Genomic DNA, 22,248 nt, shown 5'->3' with positions numbered 1-22,248 from the left:
CCTGCTGCAAGAAAAGAGTATACTGGCTCATCTTAAAGTCCAAGATTGTCAGAACATTTTTAGGTGACTCTACATTCATCGGTGTGCTGTAGGTAGTAGTACCTACACATCATAAACCAGATGTACTCTCATTTCCTCTGTATGTGTGAACTGTCACCTTCATAAAAGCCTGACAGCAATCAGGAAGAGAAACTGAACTTGTCAAACTCGTTTTACCAATATTTAGTGTACACACAGAGGACTTGTTCCTATGCCGCCCTGCAGCCTTTGTGTCTAATTTCAATGTTAAAACTTCACTCTTTGTAACATAATATTAACAGTAAATAATATGTCAATTAGAACTGCAACGATTAATCGATTAGTTGCCAACTATTGAATGAACCACCAACTATTTGGATCATTGTTTAATCGTTTTGAGTGAAAGACAGAAAGTCCAAATTCATATTATTTTAGCTCCTTAAAAGTGAAAAGCAACAAATTCTCACATTAGATGAGCTGAAGCCACAAAAGTTGATTTCCCATGATTTCATCTATAGTAACTAAGATGTCAAAAATTCACTTCTTAAATGTGAGGATTAGCTTGGATAATCCTCACATTTAAGTTAAACTTGCCTTCTAGTAACAAAAACACCCAGAGATTCTGTTTAACTCTTACCAAAGATATAGAGCAAATATTGACATACTGTATGAGATGCTTGAACTAGAGCTTAAATACTGTACATTGAATCCCTTTGAGTTTGGTGCTGTTTGTCAGAAGAAAAACAAACATTTAATGTCATCACGCTTTGGCTCTGTCTGCACATTTTACAGTATTTTTCACTGTTCTTTGACATTTCATAAACTAGAGCTGCGATGATTAGTTGATTAGTGATAAGTCGATCAACAGAATATTATCAGTAATCATCTCAGTGATCGAATAAAACGACAATTGAAGACATCACCTTAGAATGCGAGTGGTAACAATTTTCTGACATTTTGTAGAACAATCAATTCATCAGAAAAAAATATTATTTTTTATAGTATTTGAAAATGTTTTCAGTGTCCCAAATGAAATACTGTTGAAAGTCATGAGACACACAGGTAAGGCAATTCTTCCTGTTTTGTTTAATTTCCTTGTAGATCTTAACGCATGTCTTAACAATCACTGAGATGCATTTGAATTTTTATGTATGCATACTGTAATATGGGATGGATAAAAGAAGACACTGAATTTAGGTTTCTACATCAAAACCTCACATGGGTAATTTATTTGAGGGCTAGAAAGGGAATTGCTGAAGAATCCGTGTATGCTTGACAATACCGATCAGGGAAAGGGATCAGTCCCTCATAGCCTGGGTGTCTGATTGTGCAGATTAAAGGTTCTTTCTTTCTCTCTCTCCCCATCTATCTATCTCTGCCCTGGGGCAAATCAGTAGCTCTTCACCTTCAGTCCTCTTCTTCATTCTCTCCTGACCAAGCGAAGTCTCCTGTCTTCCATTATAGCAGCACAAATCAACTGTTGCACTCGTCATGTGATTAAAAATCCTTCAAATTAAAATGCATAAGAGGGTAAAAATAATCGTAGGCCTATAGAAAACCTTGTTGACACAAACGGCTCATAAGTAGACAGTAGACACACTTCTAGACACTTGAAAACACACAGGTACTACAGAAGGATTCACACCTCTGCCCTTTATCTCTCCACCCTCAGACCCTTCCCCCCCTCCCTCACTGTCATAGCTCCTGGGCACCAAGACCGCACACAGCTGGCTGTTATGTAGACTGAAATGTCAGGCTATTGAAATCAGCATGGGATCATTTGTTCCTAGTGCTTCCCCAACTGCATTTTTAATAAGTGAACATGTTCAAGTCAAAGTTTTTGGGCTGTCATGAGTAACGGCACATTTCATCAGCCTGAAGTGCAAAATTTGATCTTAAGTTTAACATTTTTAGCCACGCTAGCGGTGTGGCTCAAGGGAAGGCTAGTCCAGACTGAAATATCAACAGCTGCTTCATGATTGCAATGAAGTATTGCACATTCATTTTCCACTGAGGATGTATTTTAATAACTTGGCTGTTAATGTAGCACTGCCATGAGATTTTTGGGTTTTAGTCAAATGTCTCAGAGCTATTGGATAAATTGACATGAAGATTGACTTTTCATCTAACGCCACCAGCTTAACGTCTACTTCTGCAAAGATTAGTAATTTCATTGATTAGTTTCCAACTATTACTATTAGATACTCAATAGTTTTGAGTCATTTCTTTAGATGAAAATCTCCAAATTCTCTGATTCCAGCTTCTCACATTTGAATGTTTTCAGCTATCTTTAATATTTTACAGTAAACTGAATATATTTAATTGTGGACGGTTAAAAAACAGTTCGGGAAACACTGATTAACATTTTTTAGCATTGACATTTCATAGTCCGAATGACTAATCAACTAATCGAGAAAACGATTGGCAGATTGATTGATAATGAAAATAATAATTAGTCAGCCCTACTAATAACTAACTAAGATGGTGAACATGGTAAACCTTATACGTGTGAAACATCATCATATTAGCAATGTTATTATGAGTGAGTTAAGATTCTTATGCTAGCATTTAGCAGCTTCACAGGGCTTTTAGCGTGCCTTTGTAGTCTTAGCCTTGTTGAATAAAGAATCTTAAGCTGCAGTGAACATCTAGCTGTCGAGAACAAGAAGCACTGTGAGCCAACACAATGTTAAATGGTTTCAATTGATGGATTATCTGAGTGGCGTCTTTTAGCATTCTTCAATGTGCCATTATTTAACCTACAAGTAAACTACTGTTAACTCCTCATGGCCCTGTCAGTCTAAAATACATCTTATTCTGTGATATTTGTATCATGCTGTAAGATTTTTTTGCTATAATATAAATAGTTTTTGTGCTCCTGTTTGCCTCCGTGTTATAGACTCCAGTGAGGGTTCTCCAGTTTCCATTTGCCTTTAGAGGTCAGCAGCGAGCGGTCCCTATTGATTTGACACATTGTAAACAGTCACTGATTGCTTTGTGTGGCCCAGTAACAAACATCACCTAAATCCCTGGATGGTTTTCCCTCGATGATTTTTAAGGTCACAGTGGTTTTAAGAGTAGATCTTTTGTCAATGTAGATGTTTCTGTGAATGAACAAGAATGCTGGTATAGGTTTATTACAAAGGAAAATGCAATCTTAAATACTCAATACTTATCCATTCATTTCTGTTTTATATTATTTTTCATTTTGCCTTTTATAAATAGGTTTCTATCTCTATTATTTATCTTTCTATTTGTATTTATTCCTTTTGCTGCTAAAACTTCCTACTTTGAAAGTTCTAGTTCTACACAATGAGTTTTAATCTTTTATTATTTTTTCTTAAATGTTACGTATTTTGAGCTACATTTCATGGAGGCTCACATTTGAAGAATTACAACAGATACAGTAATATTTGTGTTGAATATTGGTAAATGCACGACTATCCAGAATATGTTTTAAAAAGACAGTATAGCGTCTTTACTTGGAAGTAACACATTCACAGTAGAATTTAATGAGACCTGGATTATTAAGCAGCTGCGCTCTGCTTTGGGGCATGAAATATGCTAACTGTTTGTGTGAGGTGAGGTGAACTGTTTGATGTGCTCTGCTACTGCTGAATATAGTTACGCTATCTGATATTTTCCTTTTCAATATGAGTTTTACTGACACACATTCGATCTGACATGACAATGATGTGATGACTCTTGAATATTGTAAAGGTGAAACATGAGCTTTTTCAGATCTGTGATTACAGCTTTGCCATAATTGTCATAGCTTCCAGTCATATATAATATGTATTGTAAAAAGGATGAAGCAGAAAGCCAGCTGCTCCCATAATATCTTACTGTGTTTTTATCCTTACACCCAGTTATGAGCTGTAGGGTTGGCAGACTGAAACAGCTTTCAAAAACAAGTGGCTGTTTGGTAAGAGGAACTTATATCCCGAGAGCCAGGAATTAAGGACCTTGTCATGGCTTGTCATCTTGACAACATGTTGGATTTAATCTCAGATAATTACAGAAACACATTGAGAATGTTACATGATGACTCATTTACAGTATTGCAGAAACTAACCCTAACCCTAACCCTTCCTTACAATGAAATCCAGTCAACATTAAACTCCACTAAAAACATGTTTTGAAAATTGTTCCATTATTTGAACGTTTGAGTTTCACTGTGCAGAGTATAGTATATGCAGAGTTTGACACAAGAAGGCTGTTTTCAGATGAATCTGCTGAAGGTGAAAAGCTTCTCTGTGATCACCTTAAATTTGAGTTCAAGGCGTGTACCTGCAAACATGATTGCAGCTAATTTGGAAGCCATTTGTGGCCTAAAATTGCAGGTTACACAAGTGTGGTGTGGTAACCTGAAGCCTCCAGAAGCACACACACACTGTGGACCTTTCTGTGAAGTAGATGTCTTGTGTCCAGTAGTTGAAATTTTGAAATGGGAGGTAAGAGTAGGAATAGATTTATATCCCCATGGCTTAAAGTGTTTTACAACAAAAGAAATTACATGCACCAAGTGTTCCATAAGGACATAAAAAGAACATTGAAGCATGTAAATCAAGATAAAATACAGTGAAAGTGTGCTAAACTGGTGGTAATTTGAGACTTAATAAACGAAAACTCAAAGTATTTCACCCTGTGTACACAATCTATAAATCGGTGCCTCGGTCTCTGAAGCCATAAGCAAACAGAACCTCCCTTTTCCCAACGGACACACCACCAATCTTGATATTATTCCAAGAAGAGTATTTTTATATAACTTAAATCATGTCTGGAGGGGATCTCGAAAGGTTTAAGAGTGTGTGCAAGTCTGAGTACTGCTAGTAATATCAAGGCACTGTTCTTTTTTTCCCGTCATAGACACCTTTATTGATGTTAGAAAGACAGGAAATCACAGGAGAGGGGGGTGTGACATGCAGCAACGGTCCACCTGCCGGGACTCAACCAGGGTCCACTGCGTTTGTGGCATGTGCTCTTAATCACTCGGCCACCTGCGCACCAAGGTGCTTTTCTTCATTGGTGGCATGATATTAGACTAGTCGATGCAGAAATATAAAGTATAGTGTCATTGAATTGGCTTTTTTAACCTTTACAATGCTTGTTAGGTTCTCATTAAGTGCAACATGGATTATAGATGTGTTTTTTGTTTTTTAGGACAATTCTTTAAAAATGCTCTATAAATAAAATGTCTTAATCTGAGTGACCCATGACAGTGTGACAGTGAGTCAGCATACACAAAACTAGGATCCTGAAACTGAAGCACTTTAATTGACCTCAGCCATCATTCATTCTGTTATTTATATCTGTGTTTTCCAGACTGTGGCATTTCAAATAGTCTTAGGTGTGAAAAGCCTATCTGCTGATCCTGAAGATTAGACTAAGTCAAAGAATATTTTTCTATCAAAATGTTCTCCCAGATGTAAAAAGGGATTTCTGCATTATTGTCCAGGGAGCTACACTATTGCAGCTTTGTTTGATACAAGGATTTGTCTACACCTCATTCTCTGTCGCCGGTGACCTCTGAACTCTTTGCTCTGTGGTTTCCTGCTCCGCTCACAGAAGCTGAGCAGTGGCCTGTTCATATCCTTTATTCTCGCCCAGATTACTTTACTTTGCTGGAATTTCCTTTTTTTCATTTCTTATTTCCTCCTGTCTTTGTTGTATCTGACCCTGTGTGACCCCTGTGCAACACAGACTCCTCTATTAAAGAGTGGGGGAAACTGTGTATGCGTGTGTATGTGTGATTGTAGATCCCTCAAGCGTAGGAGCTTTGATCTCTTTCTTCACTCTGTGTGTCCGTACTATAGCAAGACTGCTGACTCATCTTGGTGTGTGTGTGTGTGTGTGTGTGCGTTTCTATTAAAATGAGTGGGTGTGGTGCTTTCTCAGGCCTAAAGTAAGCGAATCTTGTCAGATGTTGATTAGAAATGTTGAAGCAGTGACAGATGTGAATTAAGTGCTGAAATGTCAAGTCACTACCTATTGCTGTTCATGTTTTAGTCACAGACCCTGACACTGATCACACACTGATCAGATGTTGAAAATCATTTTAAAATAGATGTTATTTTGCAATCACTTTAAATCTTTTGACATGAAATGACATGTGCTACCGCCAGTGAAATTTTGAGTTTCTGGGTCATGTTGGAAGTTTTTATTGTTGTATGGTTTTGTCTTGTTCATTTTCACACCTCATGTTTTATTTTCAATGCAACCACAATGGAGTGTGATGGCAGAAATAGTTCAGCCATATGTTCAGTAAGTGTTCCCTCAGTCCCTCAGAAGCAAAGTGACAGAGGTCGTCTTTTTCGATTCATCAATTTGTATTGATGTCAAAAACAAAGACAGGGAGAAATCTAGCAACAAAGATGCCAAAATGTCATGTTAGCGACAGCAGTCTCAAAAGACCAGTTTGTATGCAGTAAGATGTGGTATTTTTAGAAAGGGCCAAGGCTGCAATCATAGATGTCTAAATGTATTTGATTATCTAGCTTTAGTATATTTGAAGTATAAGCTCACACCCACTAATTGCAAACAGGTTCTTCTTCTTCTGGAAAAGTAGGAAATTAACTTAAATAAATGTGTACAGATACAAGTAAGGGGAAGTGTTTGCTTATGGATATTTTGCTCCTTACAGGCATCTCAGTTAACCAGTATTTGAGTTTATAAAAGGTATGCACATCCTGATAATCGTCTGAGCCTTTCAACAGCCGGCATCAGCTATAAATCATGTTTAATATCGAAAATGCGGTCATTCATCATCAGATATTAATCAATCCACTACAAAGTAGAGGACTGAGTTGGAAACGCAGTTTTAAAATTTCCTTGGGGCATGAACTCGGAGAATCATGCCCATCCAGCAGGCTTGCGATTTTATTTAGCCAGTGGTTACAGAAGAATCTTTAAGCTTGAGTGCTCAGGGTTGGTATTTCAGTCAAAAGCTATAAATATTTTATGACTGGGTAGTGCCTCCATAGTAGTGTCCTCTAACTATAAATATATATTTTTTTATGTCATGCATTCAGGTGCTGATCTGCCGTAACTACATGGGGAACATGGACATGAATGAGATTGACCACTTCATGCCCATCCTGATGAAGACAGAAGAAGAGGCTGAGATGACACCACTGGTCACCCATGGCGCCACACACTTCCTGTGGATCAAACACAGCAACCTTTACTGTATCCAAGGACAGTTCATGTGTGAATGTTATGCTTGGTTGTGTCTTGGTTGTGTCTGTTTCAATGGCTTCTTGTTGTAATATACTGAATTTGAGTATTAAGACGCTCTGAATTCACCAGTTCCAATATATTTGCATCCATACTTCCTACTTGATAGTCACAGAGCTCACATAAATCAGGGGTATTTATATTTTATATTCAGAGGAATGAGTAAGTGGGAATGTACAGCAGGAAATACACATACCTGCCTGGCTCTGTCCAGCCTGAGCAGTCTCCAGCTTTATAGGAAGTTGTGTGCTTTCGGTCTCTGGAGAAGGCATGCGTCTGAACTTCTTCCTAGATTCTGTTTCATCAAATCCTGTATCAGAGCCAGTTGAAAAATTGAACACATATTCACAGAGATGTCTTATACACTGTACTGTATATCCCTCTTTTTTCATTGTGAGACTGGGCAGTCAAACTTCCTTACCCATTATTATTTCAGCATGATAATGCAGTTATGAGTAAGTGGTATTCCCAGTGCTCTCCATTAGATAGCTGAGCTGTTTTACCTCCCTGTGGCCATGTTCTCAATTGCTTCCAAGTCTGATGCATTCTTGGTAACCTTTTATTTCATTGCATTAATCTCATAACCACTCAATATTCACTACATGTCTACATTTTGTCCATTGCTGACTCAAACAGTTTGCATGTTTTAAAATCAGATCTGTGCTTCTCATTTGTAGATGTACAGTTATTTTTTTCTTAACAGTCCTTTTTTTCAGTGGTGGCCATGACTAAGAAGAATGCCAACGCTGCACTAGTGTACTCATTCCTTTATAAAATTGTCCAGGTGCGTCTGTTTTCTGTCACATTAGTCCAAACATTTGAACATTTAGTTTCTTCCTGTTTTCAATATCTAGTATCAAACCACTCAGCCTGATTCTGTTGTAGTTTAATGATTATTAGAGCCAGGCTCTGTAGTACCAGCAATGATGCATGGCAAGGTGTCCTTATTAAAAAAAGATTCATATTTGAAGCAGAAGGGGCTTTCCTCCACCAACCGCATTACTTTCTAATTTAAGATACCTGCTTTTGATCCTCATGCCATTGCCACTTTCCTAAAGAAAAAACAAAGCTGTGTTCATATTGTCATCTATTTTTTATAGCTTGTTTACTGTCCATTTAAACCCATTAGTGATTAACTGGAAAACATAAATATTGTTTCTGTGCTTACATGCAGTTTAAACTCTTGACCAAAACTTTGTCTGAGGATGATTTTATTTGAAACCTGCCAACCAATCAGTAAATTGTATTTTTACACTTAATATGATGTTATCTGGGATTGTGGTTGGATTCTCACATGACCAGCCAGCTCTATCAAGCAACATGAGGTGCAACCACACCTCTTATTTTCATCTTCCCTATATATCTGATTTGGGGGAAAATATCTTATCTCATTGTGTTGAACACAGCCAGCAGGTGGCAGAAATATATTATGCCTACCTGTACACACTGCACAAACCTGAATAACAAAATAAGGTGTAGAATATTTACCTTGTGTACTTTAAAATACAGTATATCACATACTTTGCCCGTCTTTCTGTCTCTGTGTGTGTGTGTGTAGGTATTTAAGGAGTACTTTAAAGAGCTTGAGGAGGAGAGTATTCGTGACAACTTTGTGACAGTGTACGAGCTGATGGACGAAGTGATGGACTTTGGTTTCCCTCAGACGACGGACAGCAAGATCCTACAAGAGTAAGAAAATATTACTCAACATATGATAGTCCTCTATGCAGAAGAATACAACTGGTTTATGTTAATGTTGACTAAGCCTATGGTAAAGATATAGCTCTGGTTTTCTGAATGGTGGTAAGGTAAAGATACAAATATTAAACTCAGATGCGATATCCTACATACAGCAGCTTCAATGTTAACAAAACTTGGGTCAATTATGAATTTTGGTATTATGTTTTGGTATTCAATGACAACACTTGTGAAGACTGAGAGAATAATGTTGACGTTTCATATTGTCAAAGGCCATAATTGCTGCACCCCCATCTGATTTTAATACCACCTGGAGTAATGGTGCATCTTTTTACACATTGGCTAAAGCGGTATCTCATCTGGGAACAAAATGTGACAGTTTTTCAGTTAGAGAATAGCTTTGTAATTCATAAGGGACTAGCAGAGATTGGAATCAGAGTTCATGGTGATTCTGTTTGTTGTTTTTTATGTAATAAAGTACAGCTGGTGACTAAAGCTGCAATGAATAGAGGAGCTTTATTCAGTGAGTGAAATGAACTGAAGCAACTCTTCATGGGCTCTACAAGTGTTTTGTGTTCTCGTGGACACAGGGTTGTTTTGCTTATTCCCTCCTCTTGGCTCTTCAGAGAGACATTTGTTTCCAGGGAACGACTCTGTGTTCACTTTAAAGTCAGCCTACAGTACCACAGTTACATGGGTGCATGTGATCAGCATTGCTTTTAATTAACAGTGCACTTTACAGCAGATTGAAATGTTCAAATTTGCATGGTAGATTGTTTCTTAAATGAGATTGGGGGGTTTTCTGGTACAGTGTGACTGATGTTTCATTTCATAGGATTTGTTCTTTGTGTATCACAGTTTGGCTGAGGTTGTGTGTGTGTGTGTGTGTGTGTGTGTGTGTGTGTGTGTGTGTGTGTTAGTTCTTGGTATCTGAATACGGCTGATGATTACCAGGCTCCTATTCGCGTTCTAACACAATGACACCGTCAGCTGGACACACTCGAGGCTTTCAGACAGAAAAGCCCTGCTCTTCTCTTCTCTCTAAGCACGCACACATACTCACACACACACACACACACACACACACACACAATGTCCTAGATCACTTTTGGGGACATTACATAGACTTACATTCATTTCCTGGAGGCTTTCCCTAATCCTAACCATAACTACTAGTTTCCTAAACCTAACCCTTAACCAAATGGTAACATGGTGTTTATCCCCAACTGGACAAACCACCCCCAATCAATTGATCTTAAGTATAATATGTGTCCCTGAAAGGAGCCTATGACAGCCACACAGACACTAATGCATGCATGCACACAAACACACACAAACTCACTGTGCCTCTCTGTCTACAGGCAACTCTAGTTCACTGACCTTTTCATGCCCCAAGCACCACAAAAATACTGCTTTTCTCTTACATTGCAACATTACCTACCCTGTGAGAGTATAAACCTGTGTGTGTGTGTGTGTGTGTGTGTGTGTGTGTGTGTGTGTGTGTGTGTGTGTGTGTGTGTGTACATGTGGGTGGTTGAATGTGAGAGACTGCAGGGATGCATGTGAACATGTTCATGTATGTGTCTTCATATGAACCTTCATGCATGTGTGTGTGGGTGGATGGGTGTGTGTGTTTGTTATGATTTCTATTGTTATGCTAATCTGTCAGTTTGTTGCCAACCCCGCTTGCAGATCCTTTCATTAGCATTTCTGAGGAGAATCAGGGCAAAACTGAATAAAAAAGCAAAGCAACAAAACAACCCAACGTCGACCCCAAGCCCACTTGTCGCCGCCTTTCGTCTCTCAGCACTTTTAGACTTTGCTATGTGTCAACATGCATTCAAGACCCTCTCTAGTTGGGAGGAACTGGGGCAGAAAACTAGGGAGGAAATGTTTGCCTCAATCTGTCAATCAATCTAAAGCTTGTTTATTTAGGACTTTTTTGTTGATAGGAAATGTACAGTTGAATTGAAAACAAGATTATTCAGTGAGTGTTTGTGTGTGTATTTGTTAAATAGACTTTGACTGAGTATCCAGTCCTCATGGGTCATGACTGTTGGCCCACGCTTAAACAGTTTATTCAATTTAAAATAAGGAAACAAAAACACAAGCTGTGAGGCCTTAATTTGACAACAGTATTTAATGTAGTTTAGTCAGTGTTTTGAATTCATGTACTTTGAACAGTGAAGATTAGATTAGATTTAACACAAATTTTCCAAATTTTGGTCGACCCTTTGACCTTTAGATCCTTAGATACTCAGATATTTTTCTCTCATGTTGGTGTGAATAACTTATTTTTCAGTTTTGTTTACCAGAAGCAAAGCACAATCTGGAAAAGAGCTGGAGCAGCATTGATACATTATTAGTATCCACACTGTTTGTATAACTGACTGCTGCCTGTGTCTCGAATTACAGCCTGCAGATTTAACACACGTTATTTTTGTTGCGGTAGTAAGTAAACTGAAAGGAAATTTTACACCAAAACAAATACCAAAATTTAACTGTGCCACCTTGTTTGCATAAACACAATCTCAGCAGTACTTCACCAACCTCGTCGCAGGCAGATATGTTGGAGCTGTCTAATTTCTAAACAGACACAAACACAAAAAACTATATATAATTGTGAGTTTTGCTGCACTGCAGGCATCACAATTGTTCCCTCTGTTTTTGTTTTAAAAAAAAAATCATGTAGAACCTTATAGGTCAGTAGGTCATTGACTCTGGGGAAAATGTTCAAGCTTTTGGGAGTTGAAGAAAAGTTGAAAGACAGATGAAAATAGGAGAGGAGAACTGGGGAAGAGGAGAGGTCAGGGGAATAGACAGCGACGGAGGAATAGAGTTTGCTTGCAGGTTGGACATGTGTTCATTGTAAATCAGTGTGTGTTCTTGTTTGTGAGTGAGTATTAATCAATGTTGAAGCAGTTCACAAGTTTAATTCAAGACAAAACTCAGGCATGTGGTCGCCACTTCTCCACAGACGAGTCAAGTACAGGTCAGCAACACCAATTCCGAATGTTTTAAGTACCAAAAGCAGCGTTTGTTTTCTTGAAATCCTGCCCAGCTTAGTGTATAAATCAGTAATTTGTAGGGGAGTGACTTTTGGCTGTTTTACAAAGTGCAAAATAAAAATAAATCAGTTTACTCTGAATAAGTTTGATTCATTGTTTGTATTACACAGTCCCTTTAGCCAAGTGCCATTACGCTAGCCAAACTAAACTGAAATTGAAATATATATTTATAATATATTTATTACATATACAAATACAATTATTCATTGTTCAAATTTGAAAAGAACCAATACTCCCAACTGAAATTACTGTTTTAGAGGTCATATTCCAGGGAAAAATACAGGCCATAAATAACGAGACGGCTCCACAGTGCTAATGAGGCTAGTGAGGAGTGGGGGGCAGGTGCATAGATAAAAACAGGCCTGGTCACATGTTGTTTATTTAAGTACGGCTCCCTCTTATTCTCATGACAAGTCATTATGTCTCCCTGGACACAGTCAGGACTGTTAAAACAAACTGGCTCTCTACCTTGCACACTAAGAGACAGCCTGCAATACCGCACAGTGAATGAGGGAGTCGATTAGTGGATTCATGGATGGATAGACAAATCCTATATACATACATACAGTACTTACATATTTACATAACCATAATGGGTCAATAGAGTAAACTGCTTTGTTTTGCCACACTGAAGGCTAGACCTAAGTAAGAGGCGTATATGGCACTTATATTCATTGTTATTTAATCTATTGCTAATTTTTTAAAAGCAGCACAAATCAATATTGTTATATTAGCCACAGTTCAAGTTACTATGTGCAATGTGAAAGGAATTGCTCGTTGTGAGGAACCCACAGAGAATTATCACCTGACTCCGTTGTTCCCCCCTCGTTTAGTGGAAGTAGTGTAAGTGCTCGCATTTAAATGTCATTTAGTTCATGATTTTGGTATTAGTTTCTCAGACAATGTTAGCAGCTAGCTGGTGAACATAGCAGAGTATTTACCAAGAGCCAGATATTTCCCTTTTGAAGTTATTTGAAACCAACACAGAGATAAAAGCAGAGTGAATATGGGACTTACATTTGTCAGGTGTCCAGAAAGACAACTTCAAATACTGCTCACCTTTACCTTAAACACACTGAAAATTCTCTGACATGTCTTTGTTAATCTCTGCATTTTAACCTTAACCTCAAACACTGACATGAGAGTTTCCAGCATCATCTAAATAAATGGATTGGTATCATGTGTCTCAAAGAAATACCAACTAGTAAACCCTCAGATCCTTGGAGAATCTAAGCATATTAAAACTGGAATCTCCTGGCTGTCCAAAATCATTTTCAAGACACTTGATGCTTGGGTTTTATTTATAAAAGCTATTCTTAAAGGGTCGTACAAAAACATCTATATAGGTCAAATTATTATCCGTTGCTGCAGCCACAATAGGTTTATTTTCCAATTATATCCATGAATAATCTTCATAAAACATTATGCTAGTTTTTTTAACCACTTAACGCACGCTGTTCCGTCTACGGGACGGGACGGATGTTAGGAGGTAGCCACAAGTTCTTCTGAATGTTTTAAACACCAACCCTTAAACATATATATTCATGCCGTACATTGTTAGAAAGCTTAGATTGTCCTGATTCATTCAAGACCACTCACGACTTATATGGTTGCTCACAGTCGTAATAGTATTAGCGATTAGCTTGGCTAGCCCCTGAGCTAAGTAAGAAAAGCTATAATGCCTACATACCTTCAAAGTCTTCCCTTTATCCACAACGATCATCTTATGACTCAGCACTTTCTGTACAGCTCGCCAAATATCCATTCTTGTGAAATATGAAATCCGTTTCCATAAAACCGAAATACTTTCCTCAATATGTCCATGTATTTAGTCCAACACATAACGTAATAACACAAATAACAAACAATATACGGTCCGTTTACGTCATTTCCTGACCTGCACGTCCATCTCAGAGTACACGTGACTAGATGTTTACGACCGTGAGCCTCTTCTGCTTCTGACGACACCACACACAAGCCAATCGGTGTTTAGGATTAGGCAGTACATGTCTCCAAAGCCAATGAGGACATGTGACCGACAACAATGACGACATGGCTTTGATTGACAGCTGTTCCAGCCAATGGAAATATTCGGTGAAATGAAGTTGATAACCTTTTAGCCAATATTCAGAGGTTTCCAACGGTGTATGACACTAAGCTATTAAGTTTGGTACACGGTTGGTTCTTCTTCGACTTGACATATGACTTATACCAAAATAAACAGATAGATAGATAGATAGATATGGCCAAACAAAAAAATATGGTTAAGTCACAGAGTGTGATTAATACAAACAATACAGTCCTCAAGAGAGACTGGGTTCAAGTTGGGAGAAAAACACTCAAACTGTTAGTTGCCAGTTTAAATTTTTATTGAGAAACTTGTTTTGTTGATGAGACTAAAATAACACTAGCACTCTCTGCAGGTGTCAATCTTTAAAAAAGAGATGAGGTGAATAACTTATGTTTTAACATTGCATCCCTTTCTTCATGTTTTATTGCCAGAATGAAGAATTGGGTCTCTTTATAACCCAAAAGAACCCCTCAGAAAAACCTGTCAATATTCTTGCCAGAAGCATCAAACCAGCCTGCTTGATTAAAGACTGAAATTAGAAACTGTTTGGCAAGTGTTACAGTTTCTCTCTGCCTTTTTCTCTTCCAGGTACATCACCCAACAAGGTCATAAATTAGAAATTGGGGCTATTCGACCTCCAGCCACTGTCACCAATGCTGTGTCATGGCGGTCAGAGGGCATCAAGTACAGGAAGAATGAGGTTTTCATGGACGTCATTGAGTCAGTAAATCTGCTGGTGAGGACAATATTTAACATCATATACATCATGCAAAGTTACAGGATAAAAATATTAGTCCCCCTTGCCATTCCACCAAGAGTGAGCCATCAATTCTTTCCATAATGCCGCCTTTACTTTTGTTTTAAATCCTGCTTTTGTGTGACTTTGTTTAATATGCAGGAGCAGTTTAATCCATAAGGAGATCCAATTGTAGAAAAATGAACTTGCGATGTTACTTTGAGCACAAAGAACACTGCAAGACATAATGCTTGCTCTTGTGTTGTAATCATATTGGTTACATGCCCAATTGATATAATAATTCATATGTTCTGGGGCATATTTGTGAATTATATCAAAAATATGGTTAGGTTTCAGTAGTTTAACTCAATCTTCCACTGGTAATAATCCAACTTCCCTCATTTCCACAGGTCCTGTATGTGTCCTGGGAGGCACACTCAGCATAGATCTAATAATGTTATTCTGAGCTACCTTCAGTTTGTTTTTAAGCTTTTGGGAAAGTGAACTATACCTTGCAGAGCATGAATAGTCAAAGTCCCTGATCTAATTATCCATGAGTTACATTTACAAATGATGTTAGTAGAAAGTTTGGACAGTATCAGGTCACTTCCATTATCAAACTGAGGATTTTTTGGACCCCATTGTCCAGTCACTATGGTATTGGGAGTCACACTTAGGTATGCAGTATGTCTATGAAGGTTAATCTCAACTTGCAAATGATCTACTGCATTTTAGGGGTTGCAACTAATGATTATTTTCATTATTCATGAATATTCTCATTCTTTTTCTTGATTAATCGTTAGGTCTATGAAATGTCCGGAAATGGACAGTGTCCTAAAGACCAGGATGACATCTTCAAATGTCCACAGTCCACAGCCAAAATGTATTTAGTTTACTGTCACAGAAGAATAAATAAACCATAAAACTCACATTTAGAAACTGGAATTAGAGATTTGGATACTGTGTATTTTCTTAAATACTGACTTGAAACATGAATCATGATCAGAATAGGTGGCAATTGAGTAGTTGTTGCAGCTCTACTAAATTTACACTCAGATTGAATTATACACCTCATTATAGTAGATTTTGCACACAGTTGCATGCTGCATATAGTATTGCATAGCTGAAGCATACTGTAGATAATTGTTGCAGCATGTTTTATTTGTCTAAACATTAAAAAGGACATTATTGATCCAGTGAATGTCATGCCAGGATGTATTAGTCTGATACTCACATAAACAGACCAGGACATCTATTTTTAATACCAATATGCAGCATTATTAATTCATTTAAGACATAATTGCCAATGCTGATACTCTTCATCCTCTGCTATGAATCATACAGCATTGTTAAAAGCTGTACAGTGGCACAGTTGATGTTAAGTGATGATTTATGAGGAACTTAACCATCACAGGTCAAAAATGTGCTCTGTGATCCCAATATGTAGCTTTAAGCCTGGACAGCACAGATTGATAGCTCCAACAAGCCATATTACTCAGTTTAAACATAGTATCATTTGTTCTTCTTTATCCATCATCATCCATTGTTTTATCCATCATCTGAAGAGGACTAATTCTCTACAGTGGCACTGTTTAAAATAGATGGTGAAAGTGTTTCCTTGAGGCTTAGTGGGTGTGTCAGGGCTAAAATCATCACTGTCAAAACCCTGGCATGTTTTGACTCCTCCAAACCGTTGTTCTCTTTCCTTGAATTGAATTGCTGAGGAAATGGTCTCTATTTTCTCAACAATCCTGGATTCTAAATATATCTATATATTTTTGTGTTATTTAGATTTCTGCATTGTCTGCTCTAAGAAGTGATAGTTTTTTTCAGTCTGAATACACAATATATTTTTGATCTTGAGTATTCCTACACAACTTTTGTCACGATCTCTACCTACAGTACTAATAATGAACTAATGGCTGCAATACTGTATTAACTGATATAAATGTAGCAAACTTTCCCCTTGTATTTGTTAAGAATTTAATTCATTGGTAGGAAAGTGACAATTACAATCGGTTAAATTGCTCAATTAAGAAGGTCAGAATGTTCCACTAATTATATTGACTCATAGTATAATAATTTGAGTAATTCTTTACAGCTATTACATTTCAGCTACTTTACTACTCGCAGAGTTAAAGTCACTGATCAGTGTGACAATTTAATGTTATTAGGCTAGGTGGTAAATCCAGAACTTTTTTATATTCCTCACAGATTTTAACAAGCTGCTTTTTTAAACCTATAAAGAAGAGAAATGACTCTCATCTTGAATTCGTTGTCCTTGAAGCAACGCCTCAAGGACACCATGACACACAGTTGCAGGCTTTTATGAGTCAAAAGGAAATTATGTGACGTAGGTATTAAACCACTATTACAGTGCTGCAGCTGCCACTTCCTTTTCTGTGACCGGGGATTTTTTTAAATGTTTTTTGAGCTTCTTCATCCTCTTTAACGTCAATGCCTTACTTACACTTTACAGTCTTGTGCAAATTTATCAGCAGGAGTCTTTCTGTAATTCAGTTACTTAAATCATCTGTATAGTACAATATTATCTATTATAGTCCACACTAATAAGCATTTGTCAAATAATACAGTTCTGGAAAGATTTGACAGTACAGCTGATATTAGGCCCACTTAAAGTATTGTCTAATGTAATGTTTTGCTGTTTTGTTCTTCCTGCAGGTGAGTGCAAATGGCAGCGTCCTGCGCAGTGAAATAGTGGGCAGCATTAAGCTCAAAGTGGTCCTGTCGGGGATGCCTGAACTCAGACTGGGCCTCAATGACAAAGTGCTGTTTGAAATCACAGGCAGTAAGTCCCAATGAATCAGTCTAATAACCTTCATGTATTCATATATGTGTAGGTGCTTTTATGAGGAAGCAATATAGTCACATTTGAAGTGAGTTTGATGTTAGTCAGATGCAACAAGACAAGGTCAAACCCTTGGATATGGCTGGACTGTGTATGAAACACTAGAGGGATTTTAATTCGAAACAACAGATACAGGATGTGGCAACACCTGGTCGAGGCGAGTGTTACAGTGTGTACTGCAGTGTGAAAGGATTCTATGAACTCAAGCTGCCAATTTGTTAATCACTTTAAAACAACTAAAGTTGACCAAATGCTGTACAAAAGAATAAATAAGACATCATAAATAAAAGACATAACACAAACACAAGATGTATTTTAAAATATTTCACCCCACCGATGTTTCAAAAAACCTGCCTGAACAAAGCTTAAATACCTTTGAAAATAGGCTACTGGTTGGGGGAGGAGCAGTTTGCTGTTCACACTCACACCTTGAACTCACCCTCACACTTTTACATTTACCTCCTCTTTCTGTCTAAACACCCAACTTCTACGATCCCACACTTAGCTTAGCTTTCATCCTTCCCCTTTCTTTTCCCCTCCCCCATTTTCCCAATTTTCCTTCAATGTCTCCCACTGCTACATCTTACCCTTTCCTGCATCCTGCACCTTCCCCTCTCCCCCCCCTTCTCCTCCCTCTCGTTTCCTTATTCCTCTCCTACTCTTCTTCCCCGCCTACTGATCCTTACTGAAGGGGAAAGGCTCCATCACTGTCTAGCCTTTTTGCCTGCGAGTTAATCCTCACCCCAGGCTACAACCCCACAGATGAAAGGTGAGAGTCCATGGATATCCTGTATATGCAGCCCACAATCCCCCTGCTGTGTGTAGCAGTCTGGGAAATAACATATCCTCAGAAATAATGATCAGAAATAATGATCAAACAAACACACTGATAGACATAGAAATACACACTCACACTGCATGGGTATACAAATATTAAAATGTGTTTTTTTTTCTTTCATCATCAGAAGTTACACTCTTTAAAATATCATTTCATAGCCATTTGGTGATTATCATGTTTGCATGAGCTGCACTTTTTTATCTCAGCTGGATGCAGCTAAAATAAAAGAAAGCATAATTCACTTAACACTGCCCTCTGCTGGCAGAGGCTCAGAATACAGGGGACAGAGATCAATGTCATAGCACATGCTTTATTGTTTGTTCAAATAACTGAAATGTGATTTTAAATTGGTACTTTTAGAAACATACTGTAGCTCACAAAAGCAATTTCTCAGCTCCTGTGTGAATAAAATTAATGATATCTACTTAAGATCAGATGACTTGTGTGTTATAGTTTCAAAAGGTCAGTTGTGGGTTTGTGGTTGTGGAAACATTTTTTTCCCCAAAGATGATAGAGCGGCATATTCAAAAGGTTCTCTGGCTGTATGAGTTGGAGTGAGATATCAGGCTATGTACATATTATCTGTCTCCAACCTCCAAATGCTAAGAATTCTTTGTTAAATTGTCCCTTTGGCCACACATTTTATTCCTCTTACAGCCTCTAAAACCTATAAAACATTTTCATGGGTTGTTGTTGTTGTTTTTACTGTACAACAGCAGACAGAAAATAGATTAGGTTCTCCCTCTCTGCTGCTGTGTATTAAAAGCACGGAAACAGGTGAGAGCAGCCTTAAAGGTGAACCACAGGGGACACTGCTGCATCTTCAATCCTCCCCTGACATGTAGACATACTCGCACGCACAAACACCTGTCTCTTCCTCTGGTCCCTCAGGTCCTTACGATGTCCCACATGACCTTTCCTCCTTGTCTTCATAATAATACTGCATGCATGCATGTATCTGTGTGTGTGTGTGTGTCTGTGTGTGTGTGAGTCAGTGACATGGAAACAAACATAAGGAGAGAAGCTGTTTTAAGCGCTCCCCTGCTTTGCCTGTCCAGGAGTGATGTGCTCTCCTCAGACCTGACCTCAGCCAGTTCCCACTCATACATGCATGCACACACACACACACACACACACACACACACACACACGTTTGTATAACTATTTTAGTGGGGACATTCATTGACATAATGTATTCCCTAGCCCCTAACCGTAACCATCACAACTAAAAGCCCAACCTAAACCCAATTCACCCTAAAACCAAGACTGTCCAAAATGTCCACACTTTCCTAAAACATTCTCACTTTCCTAAAATGTCCTCACTTCCCAGGGATAAAACTCAGTTTGTTTCTCCATACAAATACATGTACACACAAATGTACACACACACAAAATCAATACAGAAGCACAGGCATGTATAAACCTACGCACGTACACACACTCAAGAGAGGGAACAATGCACAAGGAAGCTGCATACCCAAATACACACGTACATAAATACATACACACACACACACACATTCTCTTAGACAGACATTAGTGCTGGTCCAGGGTTGCATTCAGAGCAGGTGGAGCAGGCTTTAGCCGACTGTTGAATGGAGGATTTAGCTGAAGGCCCACAGGCCCACACTCATTACAGCAGTTTTCCACCACTCAGCACCCTCCATTAACCACAGAGGAGGAGAACAGTGGGCTTCCTCCCACAGATTACAGGTGCAACCATTAAAGAGGTTGCACTTTTAACTGTCTATTGCGGTGACGCTGCACTCTTGCGCCACCCTTGAGATGCGTTTTCTGGAAAAATCTTAATTTTATTCACAAAGAAAATGGGAGAGTGCACACCTGCTGATTTTTGTCTGTTGCAGCCTCAGTAGTATTTCTATTAGTTATTAGAGATACTGCCCATGTTAAAAGGTTTATTTTAATCTGCAATTCTCAGTCAGAACTCCAACAGTGCTGAATTGATCACAGGAAATGAATCATCATTTTTTATCAAGCAAAATGCCAAACATATTCAGATTTTCTCAGTTTTACATCACATTAAATGTATCATGTTTGGGTTTTTGGACCATAGTTGGAACAAAACCAGCAATTTTAACATGTCACACAATGCTCTGGGTAGTTGTAATACGCAGTAGACTAAATCATTACCTGTAATTCACTAACTGTAAAATTAATCACAGAATAGTTAGTTATGTGCAGCCCTACTCTACATTTAATTTGTGCCCACTGAATGAGTGGTGGTCTTTTCTGGAAATATGATTCTCTTGAATATCTTTGAATCATTATCTCCAGAAGATCTCCTCCCGAGCTTACCTGCGTCTGGCACACTGGCATAAATGGTTGTGTACTTTTTTCAGTCCCATTATCAGTGATTTACTGTAGTAGGAAACATCCCCCACTGATATACTTCCTTGTAGATGTGCTTCCTGAAATAGGCTCATAATAAAGACCTTTGTTTGCATCATAGTTGTTTTGATTTAACAAACAGTAAATTAGTGAGCTGAGCTTTGACAACAAAATAGGTGGTGATATTTTTTGGCACAGTAAGAACTCTTCTTAAAGGCAGTCAAACTCTCAGTGACAGATGTGCACTTTTGTAACAAGTATTCTTTAGGCTGATAATAGGATATTTATTTATTTAGTTATTTGTGTATCCAGGTGTGTGTGTGCGTGTGTGTGTGTGTAAATGCAGGTGTGGGTGCATTTTTATGAGGCAGCTGAATGAGCTTCAGTGGGGGAGAAGATGATGGCAGTAGGTTTTGAAAGCATGCTGCGTGTGTGCGTCTGTGTGTATGTGTTTGTGTGTAGCAGCTAAATAATTGTACAGTGGGGGACAAGAGGAGGACAGATGGATTCGGTAGCACACTGTGTGTATGTGTGTGTGTGTGCGTGTTTGTGTGGGTGAGAAAGACTGAGTGAATGTTTGTCCGTCATCATTACCTTGACCTTGATTTCCCCAAGGCTGAGTGGAAAGCTCTCAATCTTTCTTGTGTTTTTCTGTTTGTGTGTGTGTGTGTCTGTGTGTGTGTGTGTGTGTGTGTGTGTGTGTGTGTGTGTGTGTGTGTGTGTGTGTGTGTGTGTCAGGAGAGAAGAGTAAGACAGTGGAGCTGGAGGATGTGAAGTTTCATCAGTGTGTCCGTCTGTCACGCTTCGAAAACGACCGCACCATCTCTTTCATCCCTCCCGATGGCGAGAGCGAGCTCATGTCCTACCGCCTCAACACTACAGTGAGCAGGACACAAAAACAAATCTAAATCACACACGCACACACATACACACACATACCACATTAACCAATAACATACTTCTTATTTTTCTCACATTAAGTTGTATACTACCAGTCAAACGTTTTATAGCCTGACAGAAATATTGGCAAATAATGAACCACGTTTGCTTATCAAATATATATCAGCATCAGTGCATATACCGGCAGATATGCAAATATAAATTGCAGTATATAAATATTTTGTATAAATGCATTTTTACATTTCTTATGTAACGTTTGAACTAGTTTCGTTCCATTTTGTGCATTTGTTGTTGATTAAAATTCATCTAAAAAAATGACTTAACTTCAGGTAAAGTTTACTGTTGAAGTTTATGTTTTCCTGCCATAGCATAGACTTATATACTTCTTTTATATAATGTATTGTCACCCCATTTTAAACTCTCAAATATCAATCAATTAATATGAATAAATCCCATATCAGTATC

At 38.2% G+C, this 22,248-nt stretch overlaps 1 protein-coding gene across 1 annotated transcript in view; it reads left to right on the top strand.

Annotated features, from left to right (window-relative positions):
- ap1m3 (adaptor related protein complex 1 subunit mu 3) overlaps positions 1 to 22,248 on the top strand; it is a 29,890-nt gene that overhangs the window by 195 nt on the left and 7,447 nt on the right. Inside the window, exons 2-7 of the mRNA XM_053322800.1 lie at positions 7,050 to 7,206; positions 7,971 to 8,038; positions 8,813 to 8,943; positions 14,680 to 14,827; positions 17,510 to 17,636; positions 21,622 to 21,764. Coding sequence (XP_053178775.1) covers positions 7,050 to 7,206; positions 7,971 to 8,038; positions 8,813 to 8,943; positions 14,680 to 14,827; positions 17,510 to 17,636; positions 21,622 to 21,764 — 774 coding nt within the window. The remainder of the gene's footprint in view (positions 1 to 7,049; positions 7,207 to 7,970; positions 8,039 to 8,812; positions 8,944 to 14,679; positions 14,828 to 17,509; positions 17,637 to 21,621; positions 21,765 to 22,248) is intronic.

This window comes from Scomber japonicus, chromosome 7 (genome assembly GCF_027409825.1).
Source record: "Scomber japonicus isolate fScoJap1 chromosome 7, fScoJap1.pri, whole genome shotgun sequence".
NCBI lineage: Eukaryota > Metazoa > Chordata > Actinopteri > Scombriformes > Scombridae > Scomber > Scomber japonicus.
The sequence above is the reverse complement of the archived record's forward strand: the minus strand, read 5'-3'. Positions and strand labels throughout refer to the sequence as shown.